The sequence below is a fragment of the Watersipora subatra genome, chromosome 5, assembly GCF_963576615.1.
Source record: "Watersipora subatra chromosome 5, tzWatSuba1.1, whole genome shotgun sequence".
In the NCBI taxonomy this organism is placed as follows: domain Eukaryota; kingdom Metazoa; phylum Bryozoa; class Gymnolaemata; order Cheilostomatida; family Watersiporidae; genus Watersipora; species Watersipora subatra.
The window spans coordinates 22,241,682-22,263,948 of NC_088712.1; the positions used below are offsets into that span (position 1 = coordinate 22,241,682).

The window sequence follows — 22,267 nt, forward strand, 5'->3', positions numbered from 1 at the left end:
TTGTCTACAAAAAAATATAGCATAAATGCTGAGACATTGTGACAAAACGTGGTAACCTGACCAAAATTTGGAACAGAGTTCAATTAGTGATGAGGGAGCAAAAGTATTCTACATGGGAGCTATTGCACACTTTAAACATGATATTTGTACCTCACAAACTCACAAGGTCTTTTAGAGTAAATTAGATGCTCCTATAACATATACCTCCTATAGCATAAATTCTAGAAAAAGTCAGGCAATTTTGTAAAGTTTTTGCTTCGTACCGCGTAAAAAACGCCATATAACTTAAAGTGTATCATCGGGCGAGTTCTAAAGTTTGATTTGAGTGTTAGTCTGTCTTGCCACACCTGCGAGAAAAGAAAGCGACATACAGTGGTGTCAGAAAGTCTTTGTCCACCTCAAACCTCACTGCCCATTTTAGGTAAATTTGTTGTTGTAGTCAAGTAGAGGGATTGAACCCTGACAAACCATGCATCATTTAAAAGTAAGTTAACATTAGATCTTGTTGACACCATCAGTAATAAAATTAGGGTTAATCAGGGATCAATAATCAATTTTAGGCCAATCAATGTGAATCAGTGCTTATTAACTCATTTTCAAACGCAATATGACATTATTAATTTTCAAGTGGAATATTATCACAACAATACGGGTCCTTTTGGACAGCATGTGCAGCAAAGGCTTACAGTTTTGCTTGTTAAAAAAGGAACAGCTAGAGATCCCAGAATTCATAGCAGCGTCAACATCAACCATGGATAAGAAATGTGTCAACGGCCTCATCATTCACCTGCATACGATGGCCAATCTGAGCAGTAGAAAAATAGCGAAGAAGCTTAGAGTATTTCAATCTAAAGAAAATTAAGTGGTAAAGAAATGAACGCAGCATCAAACCACCAAAGATCTACCACGATCAAGGCGTTTGAAAAAACCAGCTGTCCAACATGATTGCTGGTTTCAGATTATGAACACTCAAGCGCTCGTGAGGCTTGTTCACAGCATGCCTAAGGCTGCAGAATGGTTATAGTCTGCAAAGGCTACCAGATAAAATATTAAAATGCAAAACAACCCCAAAGGCTTTTTTCTGGGCCCATAACAGTACAAGACTGTTATTTTCAATTTAGAAAATAATTAAAGAAGAGATAATAACAAAATTTGCGATGACATATTTTCTGGTATGTAGTGTGAATGAGTAGGCAGCGGCTGATACAATAGAAGATATTTGGCAATTTTAAAATCTAGTTATTTCTATTCTTCAGCTCATTAGGATTGTTTTGATACAGGGCTTTATGTATGCGGTGCAAAATATTTCCAAGTTATGATGAATTTATTGCAGTGCTACACTTACTTAAACAGGCGGACAAAGATTTTTTCCCAACACTGTACATAAAGCATTATACATATAATACATACAATTTCCATGACATTCTGACTCTTGTGATAATTTGTCTGAAGTGACGACAGAACAGAAAATAGGTACATATAGCAGTGCAATTGTTGATAAATACTTTTAAGGCTATTGGTCAGTGCATCTGAATGTCACGAGTTGGAGTTGCAATCTTGAGCTCTTAAGGACGAATAGATGACGAAAAGGTACTACCGCTTTTTTATAGTGAAACTATTTTTTCTTAGTCAATTGTTGTAAGTCGCTGTCGCGTCAAAACTATGCGCTCTTCATCAAATTATTGTCAAATTACCACAATCATGGTCAATTAAACCAATGAGGTTGATCATGAAAAGTTGTCGATGAAAACCAATAATAATGCAGTTAAGGCACCGCCAATACATTCAAAAGAATTTAAGTCAAATTCTCACATGAGCGAGTTTGGAAAGGCCCTGAAATGGTTTAGATAATTTACATGTACAAATGTATGTTAACATTCTTATAATGAAAAATCCTTATCATGTAAACGTTCCTGGAACCGATCATCCCCTTTTAGGAGCGCCTACTGTACAGTCATGTCTGATATGAGAGCAAAATGCATTCTTGGACAAAAGCTCGCAAGTTAATTTTCTTAAAGTCCTATCTCAAAAAATGTTTTTCATATAAATTAACTAAAGATAAATTATTGTGTTGCCATCCTCTAAAAAACTACCAATAAGAGATATAACAATGAAAAAATACATGATTTTATCTATTCATGCTCTATACCCATGCCTCCAAGGTTACAAATACCTATGTAAAGGTTATGGTCTGCATTAAAATGTAGCAGTATTATGTATAACATAATTTTGAGTAGTGGCAGTATGCAGCAGTCCATACAGTAGCATACCGTATGAATTTCTGACCTTTCTGAGAGTCATAGCACTAATGACGGTGTGAGAGAGACTTGATGCAACACGCTTGGTACTCTACACTTTTGTGAAATCGCATAAACAAACTTAAAGTATAAATTTAATATAACTGAATTTAGCTTAATAAAACATACTTGAAAAAAACGCTCTGATCTTATATTAGAGCTAATTCTATTTTTGGGGGTCCTACCACACAAAGTTGTCGTCAGAATAGTCACTTTTAAAATCACTGTCGTCACTTTTAAAATCACTGTCGTCACTTGTAAAATCACTCACCTTTTTCAGTTGGCAACCAAATCAACCTTTTTCTTCACATTCGTTATTTTAATACAAATATCTATTCTGGTGGCACTGGGTTGCGTTAAAAATCTGAGACTCGCTTAGTTTGAACTTCTGCTAACCAAAAGCGTGGCTCAACCAGCGACCTTCACAAACTTATTAGTGATGTTTGGGAGCGTTGCTGATTACTCCGTGAAGAGTGACAGCCGTGTTAGGTTTTTAGGGCTATATTTCTTGTACTGAAAATAGACCGAGATTGTCTTTAATAATCACTGTCAGTCACAGACTTGGAAACGGATTTGCTGTCAATGTCGTGGCATTTCATTGCTTTAATTTTTTTGGCAGTCTATAAATGCTGGGCCAGATGCTTCAATCAAAACTAGTAAAGTTTCTGTTGACCGTGGTGATTTATGAACAAATAAAAAGTTAGTAAAGGTACGGCTACACGTAACAAAATTTCCGTTGGTTCTAACCAAAATCACGAAATGATTGAAACACAGAATTATTCTGCGCTGCTAGAATCGTGCTAGCGAGCACGATTCCAGCAGCTTTTGCAATTAGAGAGACGTATGATGACGTCCAACAGACGTATAATGACACACAATAAAAGTATAAGTGCAATTCAACATAGTACACACGATGCAACTGCTTAGATTGCGTTATTGAATGTATTTATTGTTTGGACGCTATAGCTGCAAATTGTTTATTTTTTAATTATATTTCCTTTTTAGCAGCAGAAATTTTGTGGTAGAAAATGTTGACATCTCTAGCGCAATCAAGTTGGTTGCATCGTATTTACTATCCTAACTTTCTGTAATATTTTTCTTGTGTGTCGCATTATGTTCTCGGACTACATATATCTTAAAATTTGCTCGAGTCGTGCTCGTTAACTAACAATAGCACGACTTAAACAGTTACATCGTGTGTTCTATGTTGAAATACTTTTGTATTTTTATTGTGTGTCGCGATATATGTCTTGGACTATACTAATTGCTAAAGCTGCTAGAATCGTGCTCGCTAATAATTTGTTTAATCTGTTAATTCAAAGCGTTTCGTCGACGAACTCGGTGGGCATGCACAGTTCAAATAACTCTTTGAATTTCGACCGATTAATTCTGCGTTTTTCGTGATTTCGGTCAGAACTCAGAACCGACAAAAAATTCGTTACGTGCAGCCGTACCTTTAGTAATCATACTTACAAAATCATCGTCACCTCGTCACCTACATTGATAAATGGTCGTCTCGTCTGTCACTTTTTAAATATCCCTGTCGTCGGGTCGTCAGAATCGTCACAAAACATGGGAGGACCCCCATTTTTTCTTCATTTTCATTTTTAAATCATCTCTTCTTGGATTCAAACTTTTCGATTTGCTTATACTCTCATTTTCAGCCAACCTTTTTAAAACAAAATTAAAGCAGACCTGACGGGAAAACCAAGTGATGTAGTTTCCGTAACTGGCCTCTCGCATCCTTGGGCATTTAGTGATACATCAAAAACCACCTTGCAAACTAGCATCTCTAATTTTCTAGAATTTCAAGGCGAAAGTGGGTAGCGAGATAGCGAATGGTACAGAATTTGTGTAAAAATAAATTGCTTGAATTCTTAAATCTATTCATTGGCTTTTGTTATATATATATATATATATATATACATATATCAATATATTTATTTTGAAGGTTTGGGGTAGACTGACACAATCTTCTGAAGAATCAATTGATTTCCTATAGCCGGTTTGTGTATTGACTCCGGTTTGTGTATTGACTCGTGTTCGCTTCAAATTCTGCATCATTTACTATTTTGCTACCCATGAAAGTTTATTATAAGTTATGACTAATGTGTTGAAAGTATATGGGAGGTCATTAGGTACAAAGCCCATCAAGTCAAGTAGTCAATGATGACTTACCAGCTGTTTAAAATTAGGTTGGGTATGTGTCTAATGACAGGGAAGAAGCGTTCAACTGACATTTATGATCTACTCATCGCCAAAATCTTCCGGAAGACAATGCAAGGAAGAGGTGCTTGATGACCGCCCAGGCCTATATAGATGAAGGAACGGTGAGTCACCACCGGTTTGTATGTCAATGAATTTGATATAGAAATACATAAAGTGCTGGTCAAATGAAAAGCAATACACGAGATATGGATGAATAGCTATGCAAATGGCTTTGTACTAACCCTTGGTATGAAATATTACCCAAGCCTGTGTCATTAGGCAGCAACCACATTTGCTAGTTAAAGCTCTATAATTTTCAAATAAATTAGACAATGCTATGTAAATACATGTAAGATAATATCATAGTTGTTAAATATAAATACAAACTTGTAAAAATCCATGATACAAAACCGAGTTTTAACCCGTTGATCCTTGCTCGATCTAATCAATGCGTGTCAGTAAACCTAGACAATATGTCCAGCAATCCGAAGTTATTAATTTTTTACCAAATATATCTAAACGTGCTAACAATGCAATCATATTTGGTGAAACAGCAGCACAAAAAGTCGGACAACCTACAGCAGATGTCATCAAACAGAAAAAAACAGTATGTCACCATTATTCGGGCTAAAACTATAAAAGTTCGCACGATTTTAAACACTGATTAAACATTTACAGATAATATTCATCCATAGCACACTCATCATCCTTTCATGACTCAAAATATACTGGAAATTTATATTTATTATCATAAAATTCTACATTTGTATCACAGTCATTTATGACCTACCAACGAATGAGTCGTATTGATTGTTTCGCGATATCATTCTAATAAAATGTGTTATTATAATGAAGGAAGTAGATAAAGATAAGTGAAAAATGTTACAAATGGAAGTGAAATTTAGAATCTAACATCCTGCGAAAGAATTAATTTTATTAGTTTTTGCTGTTGCTTAAAAACATATTTTGTAAACAGAACCATGTGGAAGCCTGTATTCCGCCGTTAAGGTTTCTGCCACAGCCTACGCGATTCCGTAATACCAGCTGTGAGGGTTCAGAGGGCTAACATTGATGAGATACTGCATTATTTACTCTTTTCGTTAGTATTGTTCCTTATACCTAAATTGTAAAAACAAATGAAAAATAATTTTCTTTTGTTTTGCAGGTACAACTACAAAAACATTGACAACAAACGTGATAATCTCAAATCAGAAGATTGGAGACTAAAATTATAAAAACACTACACCATTCTATGTCATTTTAATTGAACAAGTTGAACTGACTGAAACATGCTACATCTCCGGTGTTTTTTTTTTGTAAAACATAACTTAATACATGACACCAGCATAGTCAGCGTGATATTTAAGTGCAACTATAATTATTTCCCGAGTTGCATTAGTCCATAGCAAGCATAGTTGCTGAATATTGCACATCTTTCAAGTGGAGTAAACCCAGCACTTATACATTCTGCTCAAAGAGTTCTTGTGCCAAATCTCAAACTCAGCAGTCAAAATTCTAGCCAACAAGATAAAAATACTCAAACTTTTAAATATCAAGATTTGAGAGAAGATAATTCTCGAATTTCCAGTGAGTATAATACTACTTTGTACTAACAAAAGTCAACCACAATACCATGAGAACAGTACTACACAGTGCGGGTAAGGTTAGTCAGCTAGGCTATTGAAAACTAGATGAAATCATAATTGTTATATACAGGGTTTAGCTTTATAAGAGGGTCAGTATGGTGTAATCTCAAGAGTTCAAAACTTTCAAGTTAGAAACAAGTTGGAAAACATTGAAATCAATGTTCAGAGGCTAAGCATGACACTAAACCACAAAAAATGTTAATTTTAATGTCATGACCAGAGCTTAATCAATTGCTAATTATGATCTTTGTTATGTGGGCCTACAGAGAAAGGCTATTTTAAATAGTATTCCATAGGCTCTTATTATAATTATTTAAAACAACATGATTTTTAAATTTCTTGTTGGCATGAATAACAGTAAAAAAATAACAAGAAAAAAAGGCGTTCAGCTAATGACTAAGTCGCAGTTGTTGTCAAAATTATAGACTATATAATTGAACCCTGAAAAACAAAATTAAAAAAAGAGGCAGATTGTTTTATCTTGTCAGTACATACCTGCAACAAAAGCAAGTCGGGCATCATAGCACCATTACGAAACACAATTGCAGAATCTACAGGAAAAAAAGACAATTGATGATTAGCATGCATTCTTGGTGACCAAGGCAAGTTCGACAGTAAATCACAAGTTAGACAAAGACGTATGAGTAACGCATGTAACAAGTGCCAGCGAGGTGTTGACAGTGGCTGATGGGATTAGCCATTTCTCTGAACCAAACAATCACCAGCCGCGCTATTACATAATGCCATACACTCAGCTAAACACAAATGGATGTTTAAATAATGCTAACTACTAGATTATGACCTTCAGTTCTTGAACTGGGTAATGTTTGGCTCTGAAAGCTAAAGCTCGCAAGATACAAAAGGTGTCCCACAGCACATTGGAGAACTATCAAGCAAATTTAGTCACTGATTTTGCTAATGCTACACACAAATTTGTTGCTAACTAGCATATTAATGTGTATACAGAGAGCTTAATTATTTTGCATGTATCTGTATCATGGTTCAAAAGGTAAGCTTGCTGAAAAATTATTTAGTAATTCATATCTACCAAAGCATTATGAATTATAGCAACTCTCGACTACTGCTAATCGCTTGACATTTCTACAGTTTCTTCGACTTTTATGACTACAGAGGTTTTCTTGGTTTGCGATTAGGTTATCTGGAGTGTTCTTGTCCCTGCATACACGTATCTTTTTTGATCACTCAAACCTTATCACTATCTCTTCTTCGAGTATATAGAACAATTTAAGTATTATTCAATATATATACTTAAATTGTAATTTTACAGGTAAAAATAACTTTTTATCATTTCGCAGGTAGAACTACAAAAACATTGGCGACAAGCGTCAGAATCTCAAATCAGAAGAATGGAGACTAAAATTATAAAAAACACTACTTGGCTCCATGTCATATTTAATTGAACTAGTAGAACTGACTGAAACATGCTATATCTATGGTGTTTTATGTGTACAACCTAATTTATTACAAGACACCAGCTTAGTCATCATGATATTGAAATGCAATTATAATTATTTCCATAGTTGCTGTAGTTCATAGCAAGCCTGGTTGTTGAATATCACACATCTTTCAGTCCCAGTAAACCCAGCATTAATCCATTCTGTTCAAATAATTCATGCGCCAAATCTCACACGCATCAGTCTAAATTCTAGCCAACAAGATAAAAATACTCAAACTTTTAAATATCAAGATTTGAGAGAAGATAATTCTCGAAATTCCAGTGAGTATAATACTACTTTGTACTAACAAAAGTCAACCACAATACCATGAGAACAGTACTACACAGTGCGGGTAAGGTTAGTCAGCTAGGCTATTGAAAACTAGATGAAATCATAATTGTTATATACAGGGTTTAGCTTTATAAGAGGGTCAGTATGGTGTAATCTCAAGAGCTCAAAACTTTCAAGTTAGAAACAAGTTGGAAAACATTGAAATCAATGTTCAGAGGCTAAGCATGACACTAAACCACAAAAAATGTTAATTTTAATGTCATGACCAGAGCTTAATCAATTGCTAATTATGATCTTTGTTATGTGGGCCTACAGAGAAAGGCTATTTTAAATAGTATTCCATAGGCTCTTATTATAATTATTTAAAACAACATGACTTTTAAATTTCTTGTTGGCATGAATAACAGTAAAAAAATAACAAGAAAAAAAGGCGTTCTGCTAATGACTAAGTCGAAGTTGTTGTCAAAATTATAGACTATATAATTGAACCCTGAAAAACAAAATTAAAAAAAGAGGCAGATTGTTTTATCTTGTCAGTACATACCTGCAACAAAAGCAAGTCGGGCATCATAGCACCATTACGAAACACAATTGCAGAATCTACAGGAAAAAAAGACAATTGATGATTAGCATGCATTCTTGGTGACCAAGGCAAGTTCGACAGTAAATCACAAGTTAGACAAAGACGTATGAGTAACGCATGTAACAAGTGCCAGCGAGGTGTTGACAGTGGCTGATGGGATTAGCCGATTCTCTGAACCAAACAATCACCAGCCGCGCTATTACATAATGCCATACACTCAGCTAAACGCAAATGGATGTTTAAATAATGCTAGCTACTAGATTATGACCTTCAGTTCTTGAACTGGGTAATGTCTGGCTCTGAAAGCTAAAGCTCGCAAGATAGTCAGTCAGCCACATAGCAGAAAAGTGACTAAAAATAAAATTTCGTTTCTACTTAATTTAAACTAAGTTTTGTAACTATAGAGTTATGTAAGGAGGTTTGTAGATTCTATTTTTTATAATTTGCCCCAAAATCTGTTGCACATTAAATAATTATTTGATTCAAAACATTGACATTTTATTAGCGTAGCCAGCGCAATCATCTTTATATAGAATCCATTGAAACGTGATACGGTTTGTTATGAACATTGACCAATGAGGATCGATTTCCGGAATAGGCAAACCGATGAAGTTCGCGAAAGTCGTGATTGATGCGTTAGGATTGATTGATGATCTAAATGACTGCTATAATTGCTATTGACGCTTGTTGCATTCATCTTGAGGGTAGCTCATCAAAGCCTGAAACTGTATCACGATTGACAACAGTTAAAATAATGCTCTAACAGATGGGCTGCTGTTTCTAAACAACCTGAACATTCACATCTAAAGAAGTCATCAACTGTTACATTATTAGAGGTAAGATAAATTTTATTATTATTATTTGATGGTGTAGCTGCTGTATATATTAAATTAAAAAACTTATTATAAAAGATCTAGCAAATTTGTAAATTAGACAAATACAATTTGTTATTGTAAGTAGCAGCATGTGAATAACTGGCATGTAGAGACTGAAGGTTACATGGGCTGCTGCTGCTAATTATCTTTACATATTCATGTACTAGGCCTGTACCCAATAAAGCACTTTTTTTCTTATGAGTATACTTATGTTTACCAGAGCGTCCCATCTTCTGATGAGGAGAAAACTAAAAACTCTGAAAGTGGACCAACTGCCAAGCTTTTACGCTCTAGCTCAACTGTGAGGGCACGTCGACGAACCTCTGTTCTTGATCCTACTTGCATTATATGTCAAAGGTTGGGAAAGTTCATAAAATCTAAGCGTACTCACAAAAGGAAATCGGAAGCATTATCACAGACCCAAACTCTTACAGCGGGTAGGCCTATATTAATATAGTTATATTTTTTGTACTTATTCCTTGAAATTAATAGTAGCTCGAATCTCCATTAGTTAATGTTTTACAGCCTTAACATTTTAATTAATTATTGTCAATTATCTTTTTCCATACTTTATTATTTAACTGGATTGCAGGGCTGCTGAAGAAAGCAGCTGAAATAAGAAATGATCATAGAATCTTGATGTATGTAAGAGACGTGGATCCTGTAGCCTCCGAGGTTCGATATCATAAGTCTTGTTATCAAACATACACCAACTTTCTTCACTATGAACCTAAGGTTGGAAGGTATTTTAAATACAATTAATCTCTGTGATTAAAAAAAAACTGCTTTTGGCATGCTCGTTACTAAATGAATTTTGTCACTTCTGTTTTTAGCATTCTTAAATGTATTTTTCATTGTTGTTAAATACTTGGTGTAAAATACTGGATGTCATGTGTGCTGTGATAGTGACACTTCATTGTACTATAGCCACTTTGAACTACCAGCTTTGGTACATAAGGCGGGATATAAATACTTCCTTTACCTTTAATGTGAGGAGCCTACATTTAGGTGTCATTGTAACCAGCCAAAAACCAAGTTGCGTTTGTCCTAGTTTCATGTGATTTTGGAACACTCACCTATAGGTGTTTAGTAGCTGTTTCATTTGAGATTGACTTACAAACTAGGTAGAAGATGTATTCATTCGGTGTGCAAATTGTAATTTTATGTAGCAATAAGCAAGTGTTCTGTGCGCCTCATGCAGCACAAAATTTAGATTTTATTGTTTTATGCTACAGGACATCAGCTAAGCTAAAGTATCGACTTCGTAAGCAGTTTGACAGATTGGTCTTTTACAAGCCTGCAAACCGAACTCGATCTGAAATTGTCTATGCTGAAACTGCTTCACTGTCTGATATTGTGGCAGATGACAGTCTTCGACTCGCCAGATCATCAACAACTAGTGAAGACTCTGTAGACTGTAATCTTAGCCAGTTGATACCGTCTTCAGCATCTAATGTAAACAGAGAACTGTATTATAGTGGTCTACAAATAAGAAATGTCATAGAAGATTCAACAAAGGAAAAATGTTTGGACAATGCACAGCATGTTTCCAGTGACTTTGAGGACTTTGATAATTTTGATGATTAAGTAAATCTGTAATTGGGCTATTTTTCTAATTTTCTGTCAAATCTTCATCCAATTTTAGTCAACATTTATTATCTAAATATAGAATTCGGAGTTGTCCGTCTTGTATTACTTGCAGATAAGAAACAATTCTACTTTTGCTACAAAAGAGGTAAATCAACAGTACATGTTTGCATGATATAATTTTAAACATAACTTGATTGTTATGCACATATATTATAAAGATAGTAACAGCCTTTCTCAAAATATTTCTTTTTGGCACAATAGGGACAATTATTGCGAATTGGCCAAATTTTTGCGATAACAATTTTGGTAATAACTCGAAAACGTGCATAGAAATTTTGGGGCAAAAGTTTATAAATAAGTTCCTTATTATATAGAGAATGTTTTTCGACTATCAAACTTTAGTTTGACTAAAGTAGAAACGAAAATTTATTTCTAGTCACTTTTCTGTTATGTGGCTGACTGATTAAAAAGCAATGTTTTTTTTTAATCACAGAGATTAATTTTATTTAACATACCTTCCACCCTTAGGTTCATAGTGAAAAATGTTGGTGTTTACAAACTTCCTAGAAGTTTTTTTAATTTAGTATATACAGCAGCTACACCATCAAATAATAATAATAAAATTTATCTTACCTCTAATAATGTAACAGTTGATGACTTCTTTAGATGTGAATGTTCAGGTTGTTTAGAAACAGCAGCCCATCTGTTAGAGCATTATTTTATCTTGTTCATTTTAACTGTTGTCAATCGTGATACAGTTTCAGGCTTTGATGAGCTACCCTCAAGATGAATGCAACAAGCGTCAGTAGCAATTATAGCAGTCATTTAGATCATCAATCAATCCTAACGCATCAATTACGACCTTTGCAAACTTTCATCTGTTTGCCGATTCCGGAAATTGATGCTCATTGGTCAATGTTCATAACAAACCGTATCACATTCCGATGGATTATATATAAATATTGTTGCGCCGGCTACGCTAATAAAATGTCAATGTCTTGAATCAAATAATTATTTAATGTGCAACAGATTTTGGGGCAAATTATAAGAAATGGAATCTACAAACTTCCTTACATAACACTATAGTTACAAAACTTAGTTTAAATTAAGTAGAAACGAAACTGAATGATAAACTACCTTGGCTGACTGACTAAGATACAAAAGGTGTCCCACAGCACATTGGAGAACTATCAAGCAAATTTAGTCATTGATTTTGCTAATGCTACACACAAATTTGTTGCTAACTAGCATATTAATGTGTATACAGAGAGCTTAATTATTTTGGATGTATCTGTATCTGTATCATGTATCATGTATCATGTATCTTCTGACCTTCACCCGACCACGCAAAGACGAGTACACATAAAAATCAACACGCTTGATGTGGAAAATTATATACTAGTACTACACTATTACTACTGCTCCTACTACTACCGCTAGAAGCAACTACTGATTGCCGAATGGAATCTTCCGATGACGATTAGATTTTGTTGATGGTAGGATCGGCTGCGGGAGCTCTGACAGTCTGTATTATATGTAATTATATGTTTGTATGTATTTTAAGTCTATAAATATTTTATTATATGTGTCTTCCTTTTTATTATAGCCTTGTTACTTGTTAGGCTATCAATTGTCGTTGTTTATGTTGCCATATCAGCGCACTAGCGGGCCTAATTATTGGCCATTTAAACATTATTACCTGGTGTTCCTACTCAGTCCCGTTAGCCGTAACGGGCAATTTTATTGTATATAAGGGAGCAACGCACACATAGTAGACAGAGCAAATGGCCGTACGCTCCTCGGCTAGTAAATTTCCTTTGCTAATAAAACATTGAATAAAATCACTCAATTTATTTCTGTATGAAATAATTTAGATCGTGCCAAGTAAGGGCCGGCAAATTCCTTTAAAGTAGTACATGTAGTAGAACTAGTAGTAGTACTAGTAGTAGTCATACAACTGGCTATTCCCTTTTAATTACTTTAAATAAAAGCTCACTATCAGAAAGAGCACTAGGGAAAGTTTAATAACAGTGTCCTAGCCTCTCATTAAACCTAGCCCTTTCGTTTCATAAACTTAGAACTGTCATTAAAGCTTAGGCTCATTTAATCAGAGGCTCTTAGCTTCTGATTGGCTGATGAGCTGCTGGGATTCACCGACACCGACTTTCAAATCAGTACCAACACCGATCTCTTTGCTCACACCGACCGATGCCGACACCGACTCATCAAATTGGTCTGTGCTCGACAAAATGGGTGACAAAATCGGCCAGTGTAAACGCACCAATAGACAAAGACGCACGAGTAATGCATGTAACAAGTGCCAGCGAGGTGTTGACAGTGGCCGATGGGATTAGCCTGAACTAAACAACCACCAGCCATGCTATTACATAATGCCATACCCTCAGCTATATACAAATGGATGTTTAAATAATGCTAGCTACTAGATTATGACCTTCAGTTCGTGAACTGGGTAATGTCTGGCTCTGAAAGCTAAAGCTCACAAGAGACAAAAAGTGTCCTGCAGCACACTGGAAAACTATAAAGCAAATTTTAGCCATTGATTTTGCTAATGCTACACACAAATTTGTTGCTAAAGAGTATATTAATGTGTATACAAAGAGCTTAATTATTTTGCATGTATCTGTATCATGGTTGATTAGCCAATCAAAAAAATATTCAAAAGCTAAGCTAATGGCAAAATAGTCATTTTCCCTAAAGTAATATCTGCGACTGGGAATATTAATAATATCATTTGATAGTATAAACATCCATGGTAAAAGATTTTTCTCATGTCATGCGTATCTAATATCCTTCACGAAGCCTTGCTAGCAAAGCTGATGCTACATGTAGTTCTAGCATTATACAATGTTGCTCATTTTACATCCATTTTTCGTCCTATATTTCTATACTGAAAAATGAACTACTGCTAACTTTTGCCTTGCAATGGAAGCTTTGATAAGCATATGGTACGGAAATAATTTTTGTATGAATATTACAATATAAATTATATACCATTTCACTATTCAATTCTTAAATATCCTTCTGTAAACCATATTATTGAAACAGTTGCTGTACATTTTTGAATCCCTTGACATCTTTAATAAGTTGAAAAACTTATCATGCGCGACCTTGAAGCTTTAATGTAAAGCATGCATCTAGCAACCAGTTAGCAAGACAACATTTTTCTGTAATCCATATCTACGGAAACATTACCAAGGATAGCGACTCTCAATTCCTGCAAATCACTTGACATTTCTACAGTTATCTGCAGCTTTTAAAACTACATATGTTGTCTTGGCCTGCGCGGTCAGGTGGGTTTTGTACCGGCATATTTTTTGCTCCCTATATCTTTATATCTAAGCATTCATAACAGCCTTTATCTTCTTTGATTTTCTGCTTTTCAGTTGTTATACGACTAACACATATATAAAGTCAGAGTGACTGCGTCAAAAACATGAATATAAAATAAATGCTAGGCTACAATCATTCAGGCTTCTAATAAAAGTCCTAATTTTTTGTTACTTTGGATGAGTGACAACCATAAATTCTTTAGTTCAATGTAGTCTCCAAAGTACATGGTAAACCAGAGCTAAAGCATAAGCACACATACCTGCTACCTTCACTATCTGTCCTATTTCTTAAATAGAGTTTTAGCCTATCCTTGTTCGTCTAAATCAAAAACTAAAAGCTAAAAGTCTGACTGAAACGAGATGGAATGAGTTAGTTTTACAGCCTTACTTAGGCCTGGTTCGAACCAATATGGCATCTAAGACACGTGAGACAGAGTACCTGTTATGCAAGCGATCGCTCATGGACTACAAGCTCAGAGTGCGCGACTATTATGTCCTACAGAAAGAAATGTCGTCATTTGCGCAATTAAATTAATTTGATGCCCATATGCAGCTACACAATTTGTTTGCTTTCCAGCTGTTTGATACATAATGAGTTGAGATTACGCAGCTGTCCCCAGGTCTGAACCCGGCCTCACCTTAGCATGCACAGACAAAGGAGTGCCACACTTTGATAATTTCAAGATAAGATAAACTTCACTACAGGATTTGTAAATTTTTGATGGTTTTAATTTATACGCTACCACATGCACCATAATATATATATATATATATATATACAATATATCATTATATTTTTAAAACGATAACTGCAAGAGACTTGCCAAATCATTAGTTCAAAAGGCAATGATGAAAGCAGGGATGAATTTGAGCAGAAATTTAAAAAACAATATTTGCATAGTGCATAAAATGCTTTAGAAAAAAATATATTTGAAGCATATAGGTGCCTTTTAATGTTTTTTAAATGCTTTCTGGAAGGCTCACCTATCTGGTATGTCTATGAAATTTATTTTAAGACTGCCGGGCTTTCTGCAATGCTTTAAAACAGTATACAGTTCACAAGCTATCGGCATGCTTAATCCATCATGGCTAACTGATTGTCAATGACAGTAGTTTAAAAACACTGCTACATTAAGCGGCAGTAAAAACTTTTGTTAAATCTTTTTTTTGCAGTTTAATATATATGATATCTGAGTAAATACAACATCTTTAAAATTTATTGAAAGCCTTTTACTGAAAGCATTGGAGTAAGAAAAAACGTCAAAGTTCAGAGTGACAGTGAAATGGCATTGCCTTAATTAGTGTGTCTCTATCAAAGCCGGGCACTGCTACACTTTTGCTGTGTCATTTGCTGTTAATTTCTCTCATCCTTTGTCGAGCTGGAGACACTCCATAGGTATTACGTAATTACTTTAGCATTGAGGGTCTGCTGCGCCAAATTGGACATTCACTGATCCCCATAGCTCGTTGCTCTGGCAGTGATTATTTCTAATCACAATCATTCTAAACATAGATGTTTGGATTCATCAAATTGAAAAACATTTAAAATCCCTAATTGGAAATTATGCAACTCCTAATAAAACATACATGATAATAATTGAAAACTATTGTATGATGGAACAATCTTCTGCCAACACAATCTGTTTGAACTATTATAGCAATAACAAGTAACAGTTATTAGCGGAGAACATTGGCTAAGAGAACATTTCAGGGGTTGATGTAGATCTGGCCATCCATAGGAGCCTATTTGAGAATTGAACAATGAACCACAGTTTGAATGCCAGGAGTTCTAATTGAACAGGCAACGGCTGTCTAAAAAGATAATGAAACTTATGAAAGGGTGGGAAGTTAAAAAGGAGCCTAGCTTAATCATTCTCCAAGTTTGTGATGACAGCTCACACCTAAAAAACAGAAGAACATTGTTTGGTTTAATCCAAACTTGTAAATACTGATGATTGGATCCGATAAGCACCCCTAGCCCATATAGGTTGCTGTTTTTTTAGGTTTGGCTAACAGTTGAAGCCAAATAAGTAACTAATGTATTATTATTATTATTGTACCAGAAAATTTGGCCAATATCTTATTATTGGGTTATATAACATCTATAATAGATGTTATATAACTCAATTATAAGATATTGGCCAAATTTTATGGCAACAATTTCATTAAGAATTGAAAAACATGTTTTCTTGAGTTGTTTGTGATAGATAGCCAAGCTACTTAATTGCAATGCAAATAAATGGCATTTTGTGCATTTCAAAAGCATAGTAGCAAGAGCTAATGCTTTCACTTCTACATATAGAGTTAGGTAGTTGGTATAATGAACCAATTTGGGAGTGGCTACCAGTTTCTGTCTAGATTGCGTAATAGTAAATGTGCTGAGGTTCTACTGTTCTGCTATGTCATACTCTGAACGTTTGCTGAGCCCTATAGTTTGTTGTTGATCTGTATTTCATTTTCATAACAATAATTGTATAAACCTATAAATCTGGAATATTTGATATGAAAAAAATTTCATAAAAGGCTTTTATAAATAGATTTGGAAACAATATTTCAGTTTGTTTTTATAACTTTTTTGTGCATTGATAAAGCGATGTAAAGTACAATCACTACAAAGCTAAAACAATCCTCCTCAATATTTCTTACTCTTACAAAAATATTACTTTCACTACCATCAGAGTCAGTGCTGCTATTTTTTGTCGGTTTATTGAAAAAAAAGTAAATCTGAATTAGCTATAATATCATCAACATAAGTAATTATCTGTTGTCTAATGTAAGTTATGTATCTTGGTCTACTAAAATTCACTAAATGCCTCTCATCTTCAGCTCTGTTGTGATACTCTCCTTCACTGTTAAAGCATACATAGCTCACTGACTCCAGCAAAACAATGCTACTAGCATAACTCATCAACTACAAAAACAGATACAAAAACCACAGCATAATTGCTTTATAATAGCATACCATAACATACCTTAGGCACGACTAACTAATGACGACAAACATCATGAATACTTTAACAGATGATTGAATGTGAGCCAGTGCTAAAACTAATATTAATGACGTATTTAATGACAGACTTAATCCTACTCTGCTTATGATAGGTAATCCAATTCACATGTATCTCGGAAGGTTCTTACATAAAACTTACACAATAATGTTGGTTTTTTCGGTTGGAAATTTCCAAACAAAAATTTAAAATTACCTTGTGATTCAATGCTAATTTAATACAACAATTTTTGGACAACATTGTCAATACCATAAAAGTCCTAAATATCATTGGTTATGTTGTCAACGGATAATAAAATTAGGCTACTACGCAATTACTGGGAAGTTCGCGAAAATGCGCAGTCGACCATATATTTCACATAAATGAGCATACGACAGTGAAAGCATATACGACACTGTATATTGTTAGTCATATGTATATTTAGTGATCGAATCTTAGGAAAACCAGAAACATGAGTGTACCAGGACCTTTGAAATTGAAATTGAAAATTGAAAATTGAAATCCATTGAAAACTACCAACTAAAAATGTATAATGGTAAAAATTAGATTAAAAAAAACACCAAAGGTAATATCAATTAGCTACCTATAGGAAGTGCAACTTTGGCTTTTCCAAGCGTTGAAAGAATATACAGTAGGCCTACATTACGAGCTCTTGCAGCATAAATAATCTTTTCCTGTGAAGTTTACAATATATTGATTGTACAATATAAGAACAGTAAAATACATGTGAATTGCACAACCTATGCAAAGACCTTTCCAAACTGACCTTTCGGGCATACAAAGAGGAAAAACTTGACGTAATTTTTTTAAATATGTGGGGTGTACTGTAACTGCAGTAATATTAGGGTGCATTGACAACTTTTCTCTGTTTTTGATCAACTTCATTTGTTTTTTACCATTTTTCAGTACTTCCACAATAACTTGGGGAGCGTACATCTTTGACGTTCATTTACAACGATTTACTAATTTTTCTAAACAGCAATGTATAATCTGCAAAGGAAAACTAATAACAAATATTTTATGTCTACAAGGAAACAAAACAACAAAATATTTTACAAAAGCTGTTCTGCCTGCTCATCACCTATCTGTATTCAGAGGTCAAGGTTAGGAAAAAATAGAACTAGTGATGATACTCCCACTCGTTACATTCACATTGGTGGACTAACGCTGTAACACCTGCGCCAATCAATCGCCTTTATATTTATGAACATTGCACAATTACCCTATTCTCTGTTTTGTCGGTAAATCTGACAATCTGTCACAACCAACTAGATTGCTACAAAAATTATATACATAATATGTATAATGCTATATGCACATAGTCTTCTCTCTTGCATATGAAGCAATCAATATAAACTAACGTTTAAATCAAAGTTGAGAACTTACTCGACTTAGCATGTAATATGGAATTTTTTTGGTAGTCGAAAGCAAAAACTTTACAGAAATGTATGTCGTCTAGACTTTAGTTCTAAGAAGTATAGGCCTACGTTATAGGAGCGTTTACTGTATATGGTAAGAGTGATGGGAGTGATAAGAATAGTTTAGCCTTGTGGTTAGTCACTCTTGTTAGTAGACTTGCGGTCTGAATGTCATGAGTCCAATATACTGCAAGGCGATTTTCTCATTGCTAAAGCTTTATCGCTATAATTTGGTGAATGAATGACAGACAGACAAACATTGAGATTTGTGTATATATATATATATCTGGATTTAACCCTGCATTTATTTATTCTCGCTTGTTTAAACTGCTATTGTGTTATCTTAAAAATTCTAGCAGCAAGGCCAAATGGCTAACATTAATAATATACAAGCTAGGGCCCAGACAGTTCTATTTTCCAAACAGCTTTCTGTAAACTGCATCATCTGATTTGCTCTAAGGTCAGCATATAGCATGCAAGCATATACCGTAACAAAAATAGGTATTTTTAATGTTTTATGTTTGAATGTACATGTTGGTTCTAGTAAGTGTTTCAGAGCAGGCTTTATTATTCCCATGTGTGTTCTACCACTCTTTAACTAGCTCTGCCTTACAAACTGGCCCTTCAGGCTGAGAGCCACATAATGCGTATATAACGAGTATGTGATAATATTGCAAAATACTAGATAAGCAGCTGTAATAACATTGGCCTTGCTTTGACTGCAGCAGCCATAAATAACATCTCTGTCACATCTAGCAATACTGTGACGATTAATGTTAGTCTTGCTTCATAAATAGGTGTATTTATAGGCCCACAGGATAAACCCCGGCAATCAGCTGAAACTTGACCACTCTGACCCATATTTCTCAGTCCATTGGTCACCTGCACCTAAATTAGGCAGGGCTAAAAATAAAGGGAGTAACAGACAGAAATTTGTGCCTGTCCCAGCAACTATAGGCAATGAATTGGTACACCACAATTAGCTCTAAAGGTTAGCTCTGAGGTTGATTAGGTAACATTGTTTTACGGGCTGGCTTGATGATCTGGCCAAATACAGAGCTGAATGCAAGCTGATTATACTAATTAATCTTGGCTTCACTCACATTTTCATTGCTACATCATCCAATATGACTAATGTTGAAGTATAATCAAAATAACTATATTATAGCATTTGTAGACTCCTCCCCTCCTGATACATAGAGTTTTTAAATAAGGTGCAAACCAATGGTGAAGGCCTCAAAATCGCTTCAAAATCTTATAAATCGCACCGTCAAGTACTTCAAAACCACTCCTGTCTCTTAAATAACCCATCTAAGAACTGTGGTAACTGAAGGCCAAAACTTCATGCTGGTTGCTTTCATGACACCAAGGCCAACCTTGCGGGTTCTCAAAAAGGGCACCTGGCTCCATAGATGTTAATTAATATTGAGGTCAAGCCTTTTTACTTGTGGCTGCTACATGCCAACAGACAGCGTGTGTAATAAGAAAATTGTGATAATAATTGAATTTTCGCATCTAGTTGCGTTTTTTCAACAATTCATCTCAACAACTATTAGACATGGTCATGATAAAAAACACTCTAAAATAATTTGAGTTATGACATACTAAACTTTGAAGTATAAAGAATTTATTGTATTATAAACATTTCCAAGTTTTCCTAATATTTTTCAGATATATGGTAAAAGTAAGAATATTTTTGTCCCCTTGTTAATAGATGTTTGTGTGAATCCCTGTTGCTATCTTTGTTCAAATGTCATTCATGGACAAATTAAAAGTATGTTGGAAACTCATTAAATAAAAATGAGACTGTAAAAATCAACCATTTCAGTTAAGCACACATGTTTTGGCTTTATTTTAAAAATTGGAGTTTTGCAAAAATATATTTGGCATATAATTTACCAAGTTTAACTAAAAAACCTCATAGTCTCAGATTTTGATGATTTTTTTTAATATGTTGTTGCCCATGTTGAAAACGCTTATATCCCAAATTTTGATATTCTAGGGTCATTGGTTCAGGTGCTAAGAAGATTTGAACATTGACCATTTGTAGCCCGAGTTTGAGGGCATAGCACATCTACATGTAGGTGACTTTAAACTCATATGATCTGAAGAATATACAAGTTAAATATCTAGATTTTTGTGTCTACACAAAGTCTCTATATTTACACAAACAAATAGGTTTGAAATTTTTTGGATAAATAATGGGGGAGATAACTTCAACCAAAAATGAACGAAAATGCTATTTTAGCGACTATTCAAAAACAATTATCTCTCCTATCATATAATTTGCCTTTGTTTCTGTTATTATCTCTGAATTTCTCCATGCCTCAGCTATCCAAAACTAGTCTCATCTTCTCTGTAGATGTATCAGGTCAGCGTCTAGAAGCCATACAAGAATAACGTCGTTATCGAATTACTGCAAAAGGAAAGGTCAAGGTCAACCTGCGGTTTCAACAGTCGCACATTTTTCTCATGTTTTACACCAATTAGCATATGCAGATTTCATTAAAACTATCAAAAGTTTGTGTTTCAGCCTGTAAAATGCTGAAAATTGAGTTTCAAATGCCCTCCAAACTCCTTTAAAACTTGCCTCAATCAAATGAGGTTATCCCCCCTTGTCAAGCTTTAACTTGGCTGATTATTAGAATATTATCCTATCAAGTTCAAATATGCCGTGTAATTGTGGTTTGTGATTGTGATAGTAATGAGCCTAAAATATTTTCTTAACTTACATTCCTCAATGTTATCAATTGTTGTAGCTTCAAATGCATATGCTTTGCCTGAGTTGGTGGTAGATGGCGGCGCCACAGCTAATAGAACATGCTCTTGTGGTACCCAGCAGATGTCATCTTGCTGTGGCCATGTGAAATTGTTTGTTGAGCCTTTGCACATGAATCTCACATTAACACAAACGTTCTCTCGATCATAGATAATTGCCATCCCCATATACCATCGACCATCATATATACAGGCCAGATATTGACCAGGTTGAGGTGTTAAGGTATTGCTGGTAACATGTGAGTCATCAGTCTTCCCAACTTTGTATTCCTGTAGCATACATTTTTCATCAACCAGTGGTGAAAGTTTGCAAACTTCAATGGCTGTTCTACTGAGCGGCTTGAAACAGTGCTGGTTCTGAAAACCAATGACTCGTTGTGCTGCCTTGAACCTTGGTTTTTAATTCGCTGCTTGTTCTGCAACTTCTTCAGTGAGTACATAAAACACCTCCGCCCCAGCAATGTTTTCTCTAGCATACTTGCACAGTGGTTTAGCACTGAGCAGTCTTTCTTTTCCTGACTTAACTAACTGCTTGGAGTGACGGGTGGCCAGTCTCTTGACCACCCCGCGAATCCCATCTCACGGACCTTTTTCATGTGAGATGGCAAAGAAGCTCCAAGATGCTGTAAGATTGAAATCAAGCTCATGGTAACGTAAGTTGGCAAAGTTCTTGTAATTCTTGTATTGGGCGCCAGATCCATCACTGAAATAATTCACATGAGTCACTTGAGGTAGGTTTTTTAAATGAATCTGATGAGCGTTCTCT

At 34.8% G+C, this 22,267-nt stretch overlaps 2 protein-coding genes and 1 long non-coding RNA gene across 3 annotated transcripts in view; 1 reads left to right on the plus strand and 2 right to left on the minus strand.

The window, feature by feature from the left end:
• The window catches only part of LOC137396838 (uncharacterized), a 28,046-nt gene extending 13,439 nt beyond the window's left edge, over window positions 1-14,607 (minus strand). Inside the window, exons 1-3 of the mRNA XM_068083148.1 lie at window positions 14,558-14,607; window positions 8,444-8,499; window positions 6,647-6,702 (exon numbers count right to left, since the gene is read on the minus strand). Of these exons, the coding sequence (XP_067939249.1) occupies window positions 6,647-6,673 (27 nt within the window). The 5' untranslated portion in view covers window positions 6,674-6,702; window positions 8,444-8,499; window positions 14,558-14,607. The remainder of the gene's footprint in view (window positions 1-6,646; window positions 6,703-8,443; window positions 8,500-14,557) is intronic.
• The window catches only part of LOC137397202 (uncharacterized), a 98,552-nt gene that overhangs the window by 21,988 nt on the left and 54,297 nt on the right, over window positions 1-22,267 (minus strand). The window lies entirely within an intron of this gene.
• On the plus strand, window positions 9,093-10,040 carry LOC137396794 (uncharacterized). Its single transcript, XR_010978612.1, has 3 exons — window positions 9,093-9,318; window positions 9,578-9,794; window positions 9,950-10,040. It is a non-coding gene; the product is annotated as an uncharacterized lncRNA (long non-coding RNA).